This window comes from Triturus cristatus, chromosome 5_1 (genome assembly GCF_964204655.1).
Source record: "Triturus cristatus chromosome 5_1, aTriCri1.1, whole genome shotgun sequence".
NCBI classification, from domain to species: Eukaryota; Metazoa; Chordata; class Amphibia; order Caudata; family Salamandridae; genus Triturus; species Triturus cristatus.
Window position 1 is genome coordinate 9,496,682 of NC_140587.1, and position 21,008 is coordinate 9,517,689.

The 21,008-nt window shown below is 48.2% G+C and overlaps 1 protein-coding gene across 1 annotated transcript in view; it reads right to left on the reverse strand.

Moving 5' to 3' along the window:
• Window positions 1–18,627: 18,627 nt before the first annotated feature.
• Window positions 18,628–21,008, reverse strand: part of LOC146829945 (nicotinamide N-methyltransferase-like) — an 81,790-nt gene continuing 79,409 nt past the window's right edge. Inside the window, exon 5 of the mRNA XM_085604209.1 lies at window positions 18,628–19,554. Coding sequence (XP_085460335.1) covers window positions 19,125–19,554 — 430 coding nt within the window. The 3' untranslated portion in view covers window positions 18,628–19,124. The remainder of the gene's footprint in view (window positions 19,555–21,008) is intronic.

Sequence of the window (21,008 nt, forward strand, 5' to 3'; positions counted from 1 at the left end):
CTCAACAACAAAGCACACAGCAGCAAGGAGCTCTTCAACATCTTGAAGGAACTTTCCAACCCCAGCTCCAACACCAATGACATCCTGCAGTCGCAAGCCCTGTGCGACTCCCTCTACACTTTTTTCCACCGCAAGATAGCAGACATCCACAACAGCTTTAACACCCAGACAGACCCAAAAGGCAGCAACACAACAGACTCTCCGCACACCATCAACCACGACCCCCTACTAGCCTGAGCCTGCGTGAGCATCGATGACACCCAAGACCATGAGCACAATCCACTCCGGCTCCCCATCAGACACATTCCCGCAGCACATCTTCAACAAACCCAGCAGCTCCATCGCACCCCACCTGCGCAACGTCATCAATCTCTTCCTCGAGACCGCGACCTACCCAGAGAGCTGGAAACACGCCGAGATCAACGCCCTACTCAAAAAACCCAAGGCAGACCCTAGAGACCCCAAGAACTTCTGGCCCATCTCTCTGCTCCCGTTCCCGGCCAAGGTTATCGAGAAGATCGTCAACAGACAGCTAACCCGATACCTCGAAGAAAACAGAATCCTGGACCCTTCCCAGTCAGGGTTCCGCAGCAACCACAGCACCGAGACCACCCTCATCACCGCCACCGATGACATAAGGACCCTGCTGGACAACAGTGAGACCGCAGCCCTCATCTTCCTGGACCTCTCCGCTGCCTTTGACACCGTCTGCCACCGCACACTACGCGCACGCCTCCACGCCGTAGGGATCCGAGACAAAGCTCTGGAATGAACCACCTCCTTCCTCTCTGGCAGAACCCAGAGCATCCGCCTCCCCCCATTCCGATCCGAAGCCTCCAAGATCATCTTTGGCATACCCCAGGGATCTTCCCTCAGCCCGACACTGTTCAACATTTACATGGCCCGCTCACACACATCGCCCGACAGCACGACCTCAACATAATCTCCTACGCCGACGACACTCAACTGATCCTCTCCCTCATCAAGGACCCCATCACCGCCAAAGCCATCCTCCATGAAGGAATGAAGGCCGTCGCTGACTGAATGAAGATCAGCCGACTGAAACTGAACATGGGCAAAATGGAGGTCCTCATTCTCGGCTCCAACCCTTCAGCCTGGGACGACTCCTGGTGGCCGACGGCACTGGGGGTAGCCCCGACACCCACCGACCATGCACGCAACCTGGGAATCATCCTCAAACTCAACGGTCTCCATGACCAAGCAAGTCAACGCTGTCTCCTCCTACTGCTTCAACACCCTCCACATGCTCCACAAGATCTACAGGTGGATCCCGACAGATGTAAGAAGAACAGTCACCCAGGCCCTCGTCAGCAGCAGACTCGACTACAGAAACACCCTCTACGTGGGAGCCCCGACCAACATCATCAAACGACTGCAACACATCCAAAACACCTCGGCACAACTGATCCTCAACATACCACACCACGGCCACCCCCCAACTGAGAAACCTGCACTGGCTGCCCGTCAACAAGAGGATATCCTTCAAGCTCCTCATCCACGCATACAAGGCACTCCACAAGACCCGCCCAGCCTACCTCAACAGACGACTTTCTTTCTACATCCCCAACCGCCAGCTCCGCTCCGCCGACCTCGCACTCGCCACCGTCCCGCGCAACCGAAGAACAACCACCGGTGGGAGATCCTTCTCCCACCTCGCCGCCAAGACCTGGAACACCCTCCCACTGAGCCTACGACAGACCCAAGACCTGCTGACCTTCAGGAGGCTACTCAAGACCTGGCGGTTCGATCAGTAGCGCCCCCCCCCCCCCCCTCCCAGCACGAGTATGTAGTGTGCTCTACAAATATTTGATTGGTAGCAGGCCGCAGGGATTCTTCTGTGGGAGCCCCTGCACGGGACTGCCCGTCTCTTCACAACAAACGGCAGCTGCCCCTGTAGGGCTTTGGAAGGGACTCTGTGCACAAACCACTACATAGTATGGCAGACATTCTCAGGTTGATGGATGACAGGTGATGGGCAGGTACTGGCTAATCCTGACAGATCACTCACCTGGAAAACGGGCTTGTGCTGTACTGTTAGGGAACGAACTGGCCTCTCCTTAGTTAGAGGGGTATGCTGCAGTGTGACAGGAGGGACTGGCCTATCCACACAAACAACTTCAGAGGGTGACGAGTATGCACTGTAGGGTATGTAGAGGGACTGGCGTCACTGTACAGACCACTCTCTTCAATCAATCAATCAATCAAGCAATCAATCAATCAACCAATCAATCAGTCAATCAGGGAATTGTAAGCGCGCTTCTTACCCATGAGGGTCTCAAGGCGCTGAGGGAGGGGAGGGGTCCACAGATCTGTTTAGCCGAAGAGCCATGGCTTGAGGGTCTTCCTGAAGGTGTTCAGGGAGGGGGCGCATCTGATGTCTGCCGGTGCCTCGTTCCAGGTCTTGGCTGCAATGTGAGAGAAGGATCTTCTGCCTGCTCTGGCACTGTGGATGCGCGGGGTTTTGGCCAGTGCGAGGTTGGAAGATCAGAGGTTTCTTCAAGTACGTGGAAGTTGATTCTGTCGTTGAGGTATTTGGGTCCGTTGTTGTGTAGGCAATTGTAGGCGTGAGTGAGGATTTTGAAAGTGACTCTTTTTTCCATGGGGAGCCAGTGGATACTTCGTAGGTGTTGGCTGATATGTTTGTGTCAGGGGATGCCAAGGACGAGTCTGGCGGCGGTGTTCTGTATTGTCTGGAGTTTGCAGAGTAGGGACTTGTTGATGCCGGTGTAGAGTGTGTTTCCATAGTCCAGTCTGCTGGTTATTAGTACGTGGGTGACTGTCTTACTTGACTCAGAGAGGATCCACTTGAAGGTCTTGCGGAGGATGCGGAGGGTGTTGAATCAACTGGTGTTGACCTGTTGGTTCATGGTGAGTGATGAGTTGAGTACAATGCTCTCATGGGCTACTGGTTTGCACTGTAGAGTATGGAAATGGACTGATCTCTGTGAATGCCACATCACAGTGTAACAGACATGTGCTTTAGGTTGTAGAAGGGGATTGGTGTCTCCAGACAGACCACTTCCCAGGGCGATGGGTGTGCTTTGTAGGGTGTGAGACAAATCAAGCCTCTCTGGACAGACTACTTGCCAAAGCAGCAGGTGTGTCTTGTAGCGTTGCAGGAGGGACTGATGTCTCCAAACAGACAACTTCACTGGGTGATGGGTGTGCTCTGTATTGTGTGAGGTGGAACATACCTCTCGGGCTGACCACATCCCATAGTGATGTGTGTGAACTGTAGGATGTAAGGAGGGACTGGTCTTTCACAAATGACCACTCCCCAGAGTTATAGGCATGCACTGTAAGGTATGAGGGGACTTGCATCTCTGGAAGGACTATGTTCCAGGGTGAAACGAGTGTGCTGTCTGTTGTGAGGAGGGGACTGACCTCTCTACATGGAGTACTCCACAGAGTGATGGGCATGTGCTGTATGGTGGTGGTCAGGACTGGCCTCTCAGACAAATCAATCCTTTGGGCAACTGGTGTGTGCTAAAGTGTGTGGGGATGGATTAGTCTCTCTGCACAGATCATTTTCCAGGGTGATGAACAGGAGCTGTAAGGTGAGTGATGGGAATGACCTCTCATAACAGACCACACCCCAGAGCAACAGGCGTGCACTGTAGTGTGTTGGGAGAAACTCCCTGGATAGACCACTTCACTGGGTGATATGCTTGAACTGTAAGGTGTGTGGTGGGACTGACCTCTCCACATAGACCACTCCCCAGAGCACTGGCCATTCCCTTTTGGATGAGAGGAGGGACTGGCCTCTAGGACAAACAATTCTCCTTGGTGACTGTCTTGCCTTTTAGATTATGTTGCGGGACTAGCCTATCCAGAAAGACCCCTCCTTGGTGACGGGCATGCATTTTAGTGTGTGAAGAAGGACTGTTCCCTCGTGTTCTCCCGTAACAGTCCACTTGCCGCAGTGAAAGGAGTGCACCATAAGGTAAGGAGAGAGACTGGCCTTCCCATACTAATGTATAACGTTAGAACACATACATTTGAAACACATACCTTTACAATGCAGTTTTTACATCGCAGCATCCATTACAAGGAATGATTTTACATTGCATGCCATCACAACATATTTTTAGAAACTACATTTACAACGCATTCCATCACATCGCATTATACCATTACAACACATACCATTACAATGCATACCATTACATTGCATAAGTTAAGGTAAGTGTTGGATAGTGTAGGGGTAACAATTACTATTCCCACTCCAGTGAGTGCAACAGTAGGGTAAGTGGTGGATAGCGTAGGGGTAAAAATTACTATTCCCACTCCAGTGAGTGCAACAGTAGAGTAAGTGTTGGATAGCGGAGGGGTAAACATTACTATTCCCACTCCAGGGAGTGCAACAGTAGGGTAAGTGTTGGAGAGCGTTGGGGTAAAAAATACTATTCGCACTCCAGTGAGTGCAACAGTAGGGTAAGTGTTGGATAGCGTAGGGGTAAAAATTACTATTCCCACTCCAGTGAGTGCAACAGTAGGGTAACAGTTGGATAGTGTGGGGTAAAAACTATGGGCCCGATTCGCAGAACAAACTTAAGACAAAATCCTAAACTTAGTACCATTTTGGTATTCACAGAATGCACTTACTACTTCTGGTATTCACAGAATGAACGTACTACTTTTGCGATTCACAGAATAAACTTATTACTTTTGCTATTCACAGAATGGATTTACGACTACTAACTTTACGTCCGCACTCGGGCCGGAAATTCCGGCCCGGAGGCGGGGCTTCCGGGCCGGAGGCGGAGCTTCCGGCCCAGAGGTGGGGATTCCGACCAGTGGCGGAGATTTAGCCATGGCCGGAATTTCCGGCCCGAGTGCGGACGTAAAGTTAGTAGTCGTAAATCCAATCTGTGAGTAGCAAAAGTAGTAAGTTTGTTCTGTGAATCGGGCCCTATGTGTTGAATGGTATGCGTTGTAATGATATGCATTGTAGTGACATGCGTGGTAATGGTATGCATTTTAGTGACATGCGATGTAATGGCTGAGTTGTAATGGCATGCAATGTAAAGGATGTTGCATTGTAATGAGTGCGTTGCAAAGGGAGTGCAATGTAATGACTGTGTTGTAAAGGTTGTTTCCCCTATTAATGACTGTTCTGTGAAATAGTGCATGACATATTGAAGAAAGTCTGTGTATAAATGAAATTTTTCCCATTTTATCAAGAGTGAGATATGTACTACAATCTTAAAAACAAGAGCTAATTGCCTGACTGTAATACTTATTTTTTTTACAGTGATAACAAGACATAATATCTACATGTACCTCAACACAAGCAATACATAACTAGTTTATAAGCACTGGAATCAGTGGTCCCACATGTAAAGCAAACGTGTTTTAATTGTATTGAAATGACTTGTTTCAGACGGATGAATATCAGGCGGTCGCGACTCATGGACATCAAAAACCAAAGTAGCCTCGTAGTAGGAATGGAATTTATTATTTCAACAAGACGCCATTGTGAGAAGTTGGCCTGGTATATACTGTCCACTAATTAAACTGGGCACCCTGTAACAGTCCAAACAACCCCTTATTGGTGATAGGTTAAAGACAACCTTTATTGAAAGCCATCCCAGTGGTAGCTATGGAGAGCAGCCTTCAGGCTAAGTCTTGAAAGAATGTAAAGCAGCTTGTTTTACCAGTCTATAATCTCTTGAATAACCAAATGAAAGGACAATCACACCAGGTATATATTTAAAATATGTGTATTTAAGATAAAACACACCCCTCTAGTCTCTTTATGAGGCTAGAGTTCGAAGTACTTAAGTTACAAGTCAGTATTCAACAGTAAAATCACAAATACATGTTTGTCCCTAGGGGCGTACCAAACCGTATACCAATAAACTGGTATAAGAACCACAACTGAACTAGACACAAGGCCTAGAGCCTGTAGAAGTGCTTGGACCACAAGGAACCACCCAAGGTAGTGACAGAGGGGACCCACGGGGGACGCGTGCAGTGTGAGAACACAGCCGCAAATCGCAGTTAACTTCTATGGGAAAAGTCGCGGTTAGAAATTAAGAGTTTAAGGACACTTAGGGGATGACTACAAGCAAACCCTTTTGGACTAAGAGGTGTCTAGGGCCAACACCCACGGGAGCACCGGAGTACTCGAGTTACCTCACCCAGGGAAGCCGGGTGCATAGGTGTCAAATGGTGTCGGGTCGCAGCGTCGTTTTCAATGGAAGCTGGCAAAGAAGTGCTGCTGCCGTGAAGAGGAGAAGTGTCCAAAGAGATCCAAGCCTGGATCGAGGATGGAAGGAACCCGAAAGCGAGGGGACAGAGTCTGGGTCACTAGCCAGTGACCAGGGGCACAATAGTCGAATGCCCACAGATGTCAGGTGCTTCAGGTGAGTTGACGGGTGTCTTGACTCTTCAGCCACGAGGTCCAGGAGCTGTCGATGACAACCAGGATCTGGATTCAAGCTGTCCCACAAAGTTTGTCAAGTGCTGCGGTGTTGGGGACCAGATTGGACCCAACAAGCCTTGGCAACTGCAAGTCACTTGGAATCAGAGAAAGGAGTTTGGTGCACACCAGCAAAGTCTGGGGGACTCACCCAGCAAGGGTAAGTCAGGGCACGTCTGGAGCAACCAGGAAAGCCAAATCAGAAGAGGAGTTGCCTTCGTGGGGACCCACTAGCCAACAGACTAGCGATCGTGAAGGAGCCCCAAGCAGTCACACTGGAAACTGGCCCACGGGTCACTCGTGGAGTGGAGGCCAGAGATCTTCAGTGCAGTCTGTGCCCAAGGCTGGGGCTATTCGGAGTCCAAAGCACACCTCCGAGGATGACCAGGAAGATGATGTACGGCAAAAGATCACGGTGTCCAAGGGTCACGGTTCCACGTCACCCACGATAGCCACGGGCCTCAGCTTTGCTGTGGTCTCAGGGTAGCCTCGGGGAAGTTTGGAAATCCACCTCTGGTGATGCAAAGACCGGCAGGAGCTTCAGCGATGCAGACCGGTCAGTTGCTTCTTTGGTGCCTGCCAAGCAGGGGAGTCACTCCTTGACCCCAAGGGAGATTTCTTCAGTCTTCTAGTCAGGATAGAAAGTCAAAGGTCCAGGATACATGTTGCAGAGTTTTGTCCAGGGTAATCTGAAGTCTCAAGGACTGGGTTCCCATACTGATACTAAGTTTAGGGGTTGGACATACTTTAGGGACCCACCTATGGGAGGGTTTGGAAAGAGGGGTGATTACACCCATTTCCTTTGTCCAGTTTCATGCCAGAGCAGGGGCAGGTAGCCCCTGCAACCGATTTGAACTGGACTATGCACAGGGACACCAAGTGTGCCCCCAGCGCAGGACTTCAAAGCAGAGAGAGTGCTCCCGCCCAGCCCCAATACACATCTGCCTGTCTGGGGAGGTGGTTACACCTCCCTGGGACAGGAAACCTATTGTCCAGGCCTCCCCTATCGGGGTTTCCCTCAGCAGCAGGAGGCCAGACCCGTGTCTGTGGCAGTGGCATCCATTTTGTGATGCCAGGGCTTTAGAAAGTCTTTACCGGGTAGACCAGTGTGAACATGCCTCTCCCTCTAGAAGTGTGGAATGCTACCCCCGCCACCAGAACTGGTGGGGGGGGGTAGAATTCCAAAGCGTTTCACACCAAACATGACATGTTTCAGTGCAGCCAGTCCAAAGTTAGCATTTACCGCGAGGTTATAATGCACTTAAGAGTATATGGCCAGGCTGCACAACAGACAGCATCAGAGGAGGTACTCTAAATGCTGCAGAGGGGCTCTGCTCATGCAGGGGCACCCTCTCACATACAAACCAAGCACTCTGCCTTAAGGACTGTTAAGGCCTGCCATAGGAGTGACTTATAGGTTTGATATGTGTGTGCAATGGTAGTGATATAGGTAGCCTATACCACAGTAAGAGGTGTATGCACCACCTTACCCAGGCCGCAGTAGCAGGCCTGTGGTGCCATTTTGGAGTGCTTCCCAGGGGTGGCATAATACATGCCTCAGCCCCTGGTAGGCCTCTGAGGTACCTATGCCCTAGGTACATAGTATACCATATACTAGGGGCTTATAAGGCACTCCAGAATCCAATTAGATATGTACCTAATGTACATGGAAACCATTTGAGAGAGGAAGGAGCTAGGCTGGGGGTCCTGATTAGCAGGAGGGCCACAGCCAGACTAAGGTCGAAAAACAGTGAAACACCAGCAAAAAGTGGGGGAACCCATGTGAAGCAGATCCTACTCTCCTACAGCCATAACTAGAGTGTACTTTGTATAGTTATGATGTGGGCACAGAGAACGCCAGGCAGATCATTTGTTACTATTAAAATGTTATATTATCTAGCATCCATCTGGTATCCTTTTTGGGTCTCACAGTGACTAGAATACTGCATTTTGCTAATGGGTAAAAAATGACCTTTTAGTACATTTCTTACATTTCCATACGTAAATATAAGGAACTACCTTGCATAGTTGACATGAATACACTGCTTTGTATTACATAAATATTTATGAATAAATGAAGTACAAACTGTATGCTGAATATGACATCATCATTGCTGTGTGCAGGAGGCTGTGGAACCTACTTAGTTGGGTGTGCCAACAGTGAAGGATGCATATATCATAGTCTGTTGTCTTCGCCGCTTATTAACAATTGTGTCACTAAAATCACTGTATCCGCTGCTGTTGATATATTCCCTTTTGCCAAAAATTAATTCATATACATTATGGAATCCCAATCAACAAATATATGTATGAATAGATTAGAATGATAGTGTGTCGATTAAGGCAACTAGACCATGAAAGCAAGATATGTATTTAGATATGTATTAAGATATATATTAACATATGTATTAAGATATGTATTAAGGTATGTAACAAGATATGTATTAAGATATGTATTGAGATATGCCATAATGCTTCTCTCTCGCTATCACTGCAGGCGCTGCATAGTGCCAGATGAACAAGTTACTTAACTTCGGTAACACAATTTCTGATGGAGGCTCTGTTCACCCACAGATTCCTCACCTTGCTACTTTCCCCTGGCATCAGACTGGATGAAGAAGACTTCATAGCAACTTCTTCGCATGGCAGTAGGCAGCGTCGTGCGGCTCCGTTTCAGGACTATCCCTACTACGGTGGGATGTCAGGACGACTATACTTCCTCCACCTGGGCTTGCTGGCATGAATTTCATTCTGATCATTGTGCGGGCCATCGGAAGCAGAGTCCTTAGAAATTAGAATACACCACTTTGAAGAGCTAAATTTAACAACGTATGAATGGCCCATAGTCTAATTCACACAGCGAGGAGAAGAATAGGTCAGTGAGGAATCTGTGGCTAGATAAAGTCTATACTGGAAAATTATTTACCAAAGGTAAGGAACTAGTTCTATGATAGAGACTTCTAACCGCAGATTTCTTAATGTGAGTATAGATACCAAAGCAGCACCTACCCAGCTGGGGGGTCTGTGGATTTGCTCAGACCAGGAAATCCTGCAGGACTGAACAGGCAAAGTGCCCCTCCCGCCAGACGAGTCTATCAAGGCAGTGGAGCTTTGTGAATGTGAAGAGGTACTCTCATGTGTTAGTCTAGCAGATGTCCAAGAATAGCAAACTGCGCAAATCAGCCTTTTTTCTTATGGAATGAGCTTGCAAGCCTTTTGGGGACTGCTTCTTGGCTAGCATATTTGTGCATAATTCAATCCACTGAGAGATGGTTCTCTTTTGTATCACTTTCCCCTTTTTGGCTGCAGAGAAGCCAACACAACGTTAATATCTACTCAAAGGCCTCTGGTCCAATCATATAATAACAGAGGGCTCTCTAAGGCTGGAACAGATGCGATGGGGCACAGAAAGATAAGAGAGTGATGGATTGCGCTAGGTGGAGATGTGTGTCTATCTTTGGCAAGAAAGCGGCCTTCATCTGGAGGATCAGTTTGCCCAGAAAGAAAGATATGCAAGGTTGCTGGACAGATAAGGGCTGGAGTTCAGTTACTTATCAAACAGTGGTGAGAGCAATGAGGAACACCTGCTTTTTGGTCAACAGGCATATTTAATAGTTGTGCAAAATTGTATAAAACCATCCAAATCTTTGTACACCTTTAGACTTTCGTCAGACACATTCTGTCAAGTCTCTCCTGGCCACTGTTTTGAATTAAACCATCTTATTCTGGCTTTTGCCAAACTCCTCTTGTCTTTTCATTTCTTTAAGGTAAATTACTGTTTCCCCACCATGGCCGGGAGGAATGCCTACAGTGCCAAGCAAAACCCTCACAACAAGTTGATGTAGAGATGGGTCTCCACTGGAGACCAGAGTCCTCTGATCTGCACCTCTCCCGGATGGCCTAGGCAACCCAGCAATTATACACATGTAACAACCATTAGTTCTGGGTGGGGTATGGAGATGGGTCTACGTCCAATCGAACTGTGGTTGAACAGCCGCCACTGCAGGTCTTTTACAGACTCGGCTGGCACCTGGATGGAATCCAAAAGGCTCCCCAAGTGAAGAGCCAAATGAAACCTCAGATCCTACTGGAGAGCCCACATGTTCCACCTGCTGCAGTCTGCAAGCAGTATGCAGGCCAGGAAGTCTTCGAGTCTCTCTCATTGAGACCTAGGATGAACATTGACACATTAATATTAAAATCATAGCCAGTATGTGGTTGAGGCAGGGGAAGGCTCAAAAGAGCACTGAATTCAGGATCATTCAGATGCCAGGGAGCCATTGTGAAGGAGTCAGGTGTGACTTCGACACATTGACGGAAAGGTCAAACAATATAAAGAAGCGAAGCTTTTTCTAAAGGTGGTTTCAGTTCATTGATGTGAGCTCACCTTAAGCAACCAGTCATAGATATTTTGGAAGATGGTGTCCCCCCTCTGCAGTTTGCTGAAACCACCACTATCGCCTTTGTGAACACCCAAGGAGCATTGGTAAGGCCAAAGGGGAGCACCAGGAATTAAAACTACTCTTGGCCTACCTGAGACCACTGCTAGTGCCTGTGTGGATTCAGGATGGGGATGTGGAAAAAGACATTCCGGCAGGTCTAGCGCCATTATATAGTCTCCTGGATCGAAGGCAGACAGAACTTGGTCCAGAGTTAGACTGTTGAACTTTTCCTTCTGAATGAGAAAGTTTAGAGGTGAGATTTGGGGTGGGTCGAAAGTCTCCATCACTTTTTAGGAAATACCAGGAATAGTAGCCAGTTCTGATCTCTACTATTGGCACATTCTCACTGGGTTCCTTGTCCAGGAGAGCTTGAACTTGTCCTCGGATTATGGAAAGTGTTTCTCTGGCAGGTGGGCATACTCAGGGGATCTTGCAGGAAGGGCAGGGCGTAACCGTGTCCATCCTTGGGACACACATTGGTGGGATGTGTTGCTCCTCCTCTTGGGAAGGTGCAATGCAACCTTCCAGCAGGGGATCAAAGGTGACTTAAAGCAGCTGCCAGAGGGGGTCTGGGGTTTGGGTAGATCGCTGCCCGGCAGGCCTAGATGCTCATAGCCTAATCCTCTACCTCTACCTCAAGAAGACTAAAATATCTGTTGTTTCTGAGGCAGGTTCTGGCGCTGCGTCCGTTGATATCCCCTCCCGAAGCCTCCAAAGGGGTCACATTTTTGCTGTAACTCCTGTACCGATGGGTAATGACTTTTTAAGTAATCATGCAATAAACAATAAACTGTTTTGAAACAGCTGGTATTGGTGGACCTCAGGGCAAGGTTGGCCGAGGAGAACATCCTTTTGGTGAATGGGTGAGGAGTTAAAAGAGGAGAAGACATTCACAGAGGAGGGTGGGCGATGAAACAGGTACATATCTCACCGGAGTTGCATTTGATTTCTTTTGGTGCCACCCGCCATACATTGGTGTTCATCGATGGAACGTCTGAATAAGTAGCCATCCTGTAATTGGGTAGAAATCAGCTTGGCTCACGCAGATTTACATTTGTGTTCACAATGCACATGCTCATGTATAACCCATGTTGGGCGAGTGTCACCCATCAATATTTCTTGTGAAACCTTGCCTCAAATGTGCCACCTTCAGTTCAATGTATTTCAAAGCAGTAAAGGCAAAAAAAGGAAATTATCTTTTTCTATAGTCTTATGAACTTCTTCACGCCCTATAGCAGCTTCAAGGTCCTAAAGACAACTCTGCTCTCAGTAGTTTCAAAAACATTCAAGGGCCCTGGCAAAACAGTCACCTTTTTAGGTCTCGCCTGACCCAGCGCATGCGCTGGTCTGGCGAGACTTTTTGAGAGGGCTCCAAAAAGTGCTACCAGGCCAGCCTAGGGCTACAGTGCATGTGCGCGCGCGCGCCGCGCTTGACCGCGATTACTTTCACTTTTGCGGCCGCACTGATGTTCGCTTTTGGGACCATATAAGTATTTAGTTATGCAACTGTTGCATGGCTAAACACTTATAAGGTCCCAAAGGCGAGACCTATTGGCTATGCCAATGCTTGTTAAGATTTGCACTTATATAACATTTCTGTTTAGTTTTTATTGGTTTCAGTTTTACAGTCATCAAAACATACCCGGGGCCTGATTTAGAGTTTGGCAGCAGGGGTCGCTCCATCACAAATGATATCTCATCCGCCGTGCTATGATCTCTGTATAGCTTATGGGGATCGTAGTGCGGTGGGAAGGATATCTGTCACGTTTGTGATGGAGTGACACGTCTGCCAAACTCTAAGGGTCTGATGTACATCTCAGCGGACCGGTTACTCCGTCTCAACGGTGACGGAAATTCCATCCACCAAAATATAAATCCCATAGGATATTGTGGGATTTACATTTCAGCGGACGGGATATCCGTCACCATTGTGACAGCGTAACTTGTACGTCAAGATCTAAATCAAGAACTAAGGGGCATATTAGCAAGAAGAGGCGATAATTAGCACTAACCCATGTTAGCGGCATTTTTTTTATCGCCATCTATCGCTGGATTAAATCGCCGAGATAGCGCGTTATTATCAACCCTTACTGCGGACCTGCAAACGATGCAAGTCTTTAGCGCCTCAATGCGATGCCTCGATCCAGTTCGATGCGTATCTTCGTGTGGCCGTACAGCAGCCTTGCGTCAGAATCGGTGCGGCAATTTCTCGAGCCTGATCTGGGGTCTGGGCCCCTCTTTTTATACACCAAAATCCTCTGTTTTCTGAAGGCAGAGAGTGTCTGTACACAGCCAAAACCAGTTCTGTGGGGCACTTTGCAAGTGTACAACAACCTCCTTTGTCAGTGTGAGCCCTGGCTTCAGATACACCACAGGGGGGCGGACCCTTCATTTTGGAAGGCAGTCACAGCCCTATTCAGATGAAGATGCTACTCCTCCCACCACTCCAAATGAAGAACAAGCCACAGCCTTCCTCCAGCCCCTGTCATCCAAAAGCCAGAACAGTCAGCGAATAAACGTTGTGATACTATTGTTGTGTAGACCCTATGGACTGACTCCATTTTGTCTTATTTGGATAATGGCGACACTGCGCTCCCCATAGACAAGAACATGGTCCTGCGGAGCGGAGAAGAGCTGAAAACATGTGTGAAGAACGCCTTTTTCCAAGGAACTTTAGATGCACCTCCATGTTGTCGGAGTGCAGTGCATTGAAGTAGATGGTAGGTGTTAAGTTGCAGGGTTGATATGAATTTCTTACCGTGTTGGAAATGCTCATATTATTGTCATTGTTAGTCACGTGCCTCTGTGCTGTATTAATCCTGTCATGTGTGGTTTCTGATCATGTGCTAAGCAACAGAATTAGAATGTTGGAATAAACACTTTTAACCATAAAGTGTCTCTTACTTAGCACAATGCTTATGGGTGATATTCTAAAGATTGAAATAGGGTTTACCACAGCATCCCTGAAGCCTCTTCGGGACTTTTAGTAACCTGAAAACACTGACACCACAACAACCAGAGATCTCAATGGGGTGACCTCTGGGCGAAGGCCGGCACTCTCCCCAGCAGCTCCGCCTCGCCGTTGACCACGCTAGGACTGTGACCGACCCCCGAGCAGGGTTCAAGCCAGCTACCCATCTCTGCGCCTCGGTACCATCCGGTATCCCCCAGTGTTCCTCTTCACTTTTCCCAACTGTTGCTGAGTGCATAATTGTCCTATTTGTTTTTATTTCCCTGCGTTGTATTGGCATTATTGTATTTCTGTCTTCCCGTTCCCGTTTCCGCCACTGCTGCTCCTGCGCCCCCCTGACCCAGATGCTCCTGCCTCCCTGGCTCTGCTCCTGCCCCCCTCCCCTACATATGGCGACCGCTGCGGGGGAGCGCGAGTGAGACCTTGACCTCTGGGCCAAGGCCAGCACTCTCCCCAGTAGCTCCGCCTCACCGCTGACAGCGCTAGGACTGTGACCAACCCACAAGCAGGGTTCGAGCCAGCTACCCATCTCTGCGCCTCAGGATCCGCACAGTTACCATCCGGTATCCCTCAGTGTTCCTCTTCACTTTTCCTAACTGTTCCAGAGTTCATAATTGTTTTATTTGTTTTTATTTCCCTGCATTGTATTGGTATTATTGTATTGTATTTTTGTCTTCCCATTCCCGCCTCTGCTGCCCATACGGACCTGCCCCCCGACCCAGCTGCTCCTTCCTCCCTGCCTAAGGCAAGCCCGTCTGTGCCTGTCTGCGCCTGGACCGCACCCAGCGCCATACCCCCTGGCCCCCACGAGAGCCACGAAACCCGATGCCGCTACAACGCCAACTTCCTCCATGAACTCAACACTGGCCGATCATCCAACTGCTTCCAGGCCACCCCGAAGCTCACCCACGGACCCTTCTCCTGCCGAAGCTGCAGCTTCACCAGCCACCAATCACCTGCACGTCCTGCCCCAACCGCCAGGGCAGGACGCAACCATCTCAGATGCATACTGCTCAACATCCGCACCATCCACAAGCACGCCATAGAACTCTGGGACCTACTCGACTCGGCCTCCGAGGACGTCACCTTCCTAATGGAGACCTGGAGGAACCCCTCCTCGGCACCCAACATTGCCATAGCCATCCCAGATGGCTACAAGATCACCCGAAGAGACCGCACCAACAGACCAGGAGGAGGAATCGCCATCGTCCACAGGATTACCCTTAGAATCTCGACCAGCACTGAGGACACCGCCAGTGCCGCTGAACACCTGCACTTCCAAATCTGCATCAACCCCAACACCACCCTCAGAGGAACCCTCGTTTACAGACCCCTCCAGACACTGGACACAATTCAGCGACTCCATCACTGACATCGTCAACATGCACGCTCTTGCTTCCACAGCCTACATCCTCATCGGAGACCTGAACTTCCACCGTGCCAACCTCGGACTCAAACAGCTCGTCACGACGCTCACCTACTCCACCGGACACACGCTCGACCCCATCTTTTCCACCAGTGACCATGTCACCTTCAGCCACACCACCGAACTCCACTGGACCGACCACCACTGCGTCCACTTCACCTTCAAGAAACACACCACGCACCACCACCCGCAATGGATTCCACACCGCAGCTGGAACAAGGTCACCGACAACCAGCTAATCACCACCCTCGCCCGAGACCCACCAACCGTCTTCACCAACACCGACACTGCCTCCGCAACTTCAGGCATTAGATCAACGACTGCGCCAACACTCTTGCCCCGATCAAAAAACCCTTAAACAGACGCACCGACAGAAAGGTCCGCTGGTTCAACCCCGAACTCCAGGAATCCAAGCAGACTTGCCGAAGACTCGAGAAAAAGTGGCGCCACGATCAAGCGCTGGACAACCGCACAGCCCTCAAAGAGGCCAGCCGCAAACACCACCAACTCATGCGAGCCACAAAAAGGTCCTCCTTCAACGAACACATTGACAACAATGCACACAACAGCAAAGAGCTCTTCAACATCCTGAAGGAACTCTCCAACCCCAGCTCCAGCTCCAACGACATCCCGCCACCGAAAGACATATGCGACTCCCTAGCCACCTTCTTTCACCGCAAGATCACAGTCATCCAGGACAGCTTCAACACCCAGACCCTCCCGACAGCCGCCGACACCGCAGACTCACCACCCCCCCAGCCTCACCAACCTCCTGCTCTGCTGGACCCAAGTCACCGACAACGACACCATCAAAACCATGAACACCATCCACTCCGGCTCACTATCCGACCCCTGCCCTCACCACATCTTCAGTAAAGCGAGCTCCATCATCGCACCCCAACTCCGGAAGATCATCAACAGCTCATTCAAGATCGCCACCTTCCCGGAAAGCTGAAGGCACGCCGAGATCAAGGCCCTACTCAAGAAACCCACAATGGACCCGAAAGACCTCAAGAACTTCTGGTCCATCTCCCTGCTCCCAAAAGTCATCGAGAAGATCGTCAACAGGCAACTGACCCACTTCCTCGAAGAGAACAACATCCTGGGCCCGTCTCAATATGGATTCCGCAGCAATCACAGCACTGAAACCGCCCTCATCGCTGCCACCAACGACATCAGGACACTACTGGACAACAGTGAAACAGTGGCCCTCATCCTCCTGGACCTCTCGGACGCCTTCGACACCGTCTGCCATCACACCCTATGTATACGCCTCCACGACGCAGGGATCCATGACATAGCCCTGGAGTGGATCACTGACAGAAGCCAGAGGGATCTGAAGCCACCAAGATAACCTGCACCGTACCCCAAGGATCATCCCCCAGCCCGACCCTTTTCAACGTCTACATGGCACCGCTCGACAACATCACCCGATCGCACGACCTCAACATCATCTCCTACACCGACGACACCCAGCTGAATGAAGGAATGAAGGCCGTCGCCGAATGGATGAACAACATTCGCCTGAAATTAACCTCAGACAAGACAGAGGACCTCATCCTCAGCACCACCCCCTCTGCCTGGGATGACTCCTGGTGGCCGGGCTCTCTGGGAGCTGCACCGACACCCACCGTCCACGCACGCAACCTGGGACTCATCCTGGACTCTTTGCTCTCAATGACCCAGCAAATGAACGCTGTCTTCTCCTCCTGCTTCAACACCCTCCACATGCTTCGCAAGATCTACAGATGGTTCCCCACAGAAATTAGAAGAACGGTCACCCAGGCCCTCGTCAGCAGCAGACTGGATTATGGCAACGCCCTCTATGCAGGAACCACGGCCAAACTCCAAAATAGACTAAAACGCATACAGAATGCCTCCGCTCGCCTCATCCTCGACATCCCCCGACACACCCACATCACAACCCACCTGAGAGGCCTGCACAGGCTCCCAGTCAACAAGAGGATCAACTTCAAGCTCCTCACCCACGCCCATAAAGCACTCCACAACGCCGGACCAGCATACCTCCACAAACGACTCACATTCTACACCCCAAACCGCCAGCTTCGCTCAGTGGACCTTGCCCTCGCCACCGTTCCATGCATCCACAGGACGACCACCGGCGCCAGATCATTCTCCTACCTCCCTGCCAAGACATGGAACACCCTCCCCACCCATCTGCGTCAGACCCAGGACCTGCTGACCTTCAGGAGATGCCTCAAGACCTGACTGTTGGAGCAGTGGCTGCACCTGCCCATGACCCCACCTCAGCACCTTGAGACCCTCAGAGACGTGTGATTAGTGTGCTCTACAAATGAGTGATTGATCGATTGATTGATTGGTGCTGTGGGGCTGCAACAACCTGGAGTTTTGCGACCAAGTGCCGGTGCACTGAACTAAGCTTATAGACTTTGTGTACGCAACACAAAATATTATCTGACATGAATGTTGTGTCCTAACTATGTTCAACTTCAATTTCGACCGACTGCACCCAATGGAATCATATTTTTGAATACAATTTTAGGATACAATATTTGTTCTTAGGTGAGTTGCCAGTGGTATAGCAACAATAGACTGCCGTTTATAACCTGTGAAACTTGGGTTGCTTGAAAAGAAGTAAAAGGTGGATACAAGTACATTGGGCTCCTTTGTATCCACCTTTTAGGAAACTGTGTGATGTCATTGTACGTTTAACTGATTTGCCCATTACAAGAGGCGCCTTATACTTTGCACTTTACACTTTGCATTACCATCTGTATCATTCTGAAAGAGAAACGTCACATCATTAACACAAGATATTAGAATGATGCTTTGCACTTGCCAGGTGAAGTGAAAAGAATATATGCACACCTACGTTCCTCCCAAAATGTAATGCATTGTATTGTACTCAGTGTATTTTAGATAGACAGATAGATGGATAGATAGATAGATGGATCGATAGATAGATAGATAGATAGATAGACAGACAGACAGACAGACAGACAGACAGACAGACAGACAGACAGACAGACAGACAGACAGACAGACAGACAGACAGACAGATAGATAGATAGATAGATAGATAGATAGATAGATAGATAGATAGATAGATAGATAGATAGATAGATAGATAGATAGATAGATAGATAGATAGATAGATAGATAGATAGATAGATAGATAGATAGATAGATAGATAGATAGATAGATAGATAGACAGATAGATAGATATCCTGCTCCACCATAACTAAAGAGGAATATATCTGTGAAGAATTCCATCCCCAAGCATGTGTTGTGTAAACATTATTATGCACAATTCATCTGTTTCACAATGAGGTTATCTAAGAATAAGGACAGGCAAAGATACACAGTTGACAGATTTTATTAGTTCATGTACATCTTGTAAAATAAATGTAACACGACTTCCTAAGTCTGTTTCTGATTTAAAGTTACTGAGTGAAAGGGTGAGTAGAAAAGTAACCAGATAAAAGTTTCCCATGTCTGACCAAATAAGATCGTGTGTTAGGGTGCTGATGTTTGAGAGTTTTCAGGGCAAAGCAGGCTCTGACCCAGCATCAAGAGTCCATGAAGCAAAAACACAGATGTGAGCTAAAGTGAGCTATCTGCTCGAAAGATTGATTATGATCAACACCTATTGATTAGCAACCTTCCGCAAGGTTTTAATAGTCATCGATAATGCTGCCACAATTTCAATTGTTTTAATTTATATCACGAAACTGATATATTACACATGCCTCTACTGCACATTATTTTCAAGATAGCAATTAGAAATGTAAAATGAAGGAATTAAATGCAGGTAAGAGCTGATCTCTCTATTACTGCTTTCCCCCCCAACAGTGGCTCTAAACGTCTCTTTCTTTTTGTGCTGTTATAAAGAAAGTACTTTTAAAATCAGATACATCGAATGAACCTTTAGTTTTCCGTTCCAAAGTGTAGCCTTCTAGAATCTTATAACCTTGTCCCTCGAGAGCTTTCCTAACAACATCCTCTTGGAGGCTAAACACTGGAAATTTGATACCATCAACCTTGTAAAATGTTGCTCCAAGGGTTGCTTGCATTAGTAGATGTCCTCCCTTTTTCAACAGAGGGGTGACATTTCTCAAACCATCGATGTAGGACTTCTCATCTGTAGCAAAGCACTCCAGGGAGTAGGACATGGCCAGACAGTCCACGGGGGGCAGGACGGTGGACGCCACTGGATTACTGCTCATGAAATTACATGGGAGAACATTTTTGACTTGGCTTCGGAATGCACTTTGTAGCAAAACAGTACTGAAAATAAAGATATATGTCATTACTAACATGCAATAAAATATTAATCAACAGCTTTTTTGTATCATAACCTACCATAACAATTAGATAAGACAAAACGGGGTATAATGTCACAAGATGGGCTCTGCTGCACACTTTGTATCACACAATTCTCTGTTTAATTTTATAAATGAAGTGCTTGTTGCAAGCATAAATCCATCTAGAATATAGGAGTACATTTCTAGAAATATTTGTGTATATGTTTGTGTGTGCAAGTGTGTGTGTATGTGCAAGCGTGCAGGAACCACTTTAAATCCTTAAAAGGGCACCATCGGCAAATAAATCTCAGCCCTGAGTACTAAAGTGGCAGGCTTCAATACCCCCACTCTCAATCTTATTGACAAAAATTAAATCCATGCGTTCTCACTTCACTTTAGTGCTCAAACAACTTTATGCGGGGGAGCGGAAGCTTGATGAATGGGGTAAGATCTTTGGCACCTTAATCAGAAAGTCACAGACCTTGAAGACTGTTTCTGATGGAACAATATCTGCATCCATGGGATACAGGAAAACACTGACAAACAATACATGACTGCCTTCCTGCAAGGCATACTTCAAAAACTCCTGGGAGTCCAATTTGTTGACATTTTAAAGGTTCGAGTAGTGCAAGAAATTTGACCTTGATAGCCTCAGGCCTCCTATTACTCCAAAGCAATCATAGACTGCTTGCTTTGACATAGATAGGCACAAATGATTCTACAGGCAGCTTGAAAACAGTTTGAAGGTTAACAGATCCACATTGTGGCAGACTGTTCCTATTATACAGCAGTGAAAAGCAAAGCTTCCTAGCCCCGAGCCCCCGGCTTCGGCTGCAAACCTTCAGTGGCTGGGCCAAGGATTTCCATGAGCCATACAAACTTTTTGATGACTTTTACTCAAATGGTATGACCTCCATGGAAGAGAAATCTGAGAATCCGTGTCTGATGGAGGGGTATACTGAATGTCATCCTGAGAAGAAAGAGACCAGCAGCAGATATCATCTGTCTCACAACAGGAGGTCAGCAAGAGAAGGCCCCAAAAAAGTGGTAGAGCCCTTGGCACAGAACAAAGACAAATCACGAGCACCATAAAAAGACAGGCCGAGAGTATGGACTACGCAGTACACATCCAAACATGCACACCTGCCATACTCATCAATACATGCACACCTGCCATACTCATCAATACATGCACACATGCCATACTCATCAATACATGCACACATGCCATACTCATCCATACATGCACACATGCCATACTCATACACACATATATGCCATACTCATCCATACAAGCACACATGCCATACACATCCATACATGCACACACACCATCCTCATCCATACATGCACATACACGCCATACTCATCCAAACATGCACACATGCCATACTCATCCATACATGCACACATGCCATACTCATCCGTACAAGCACA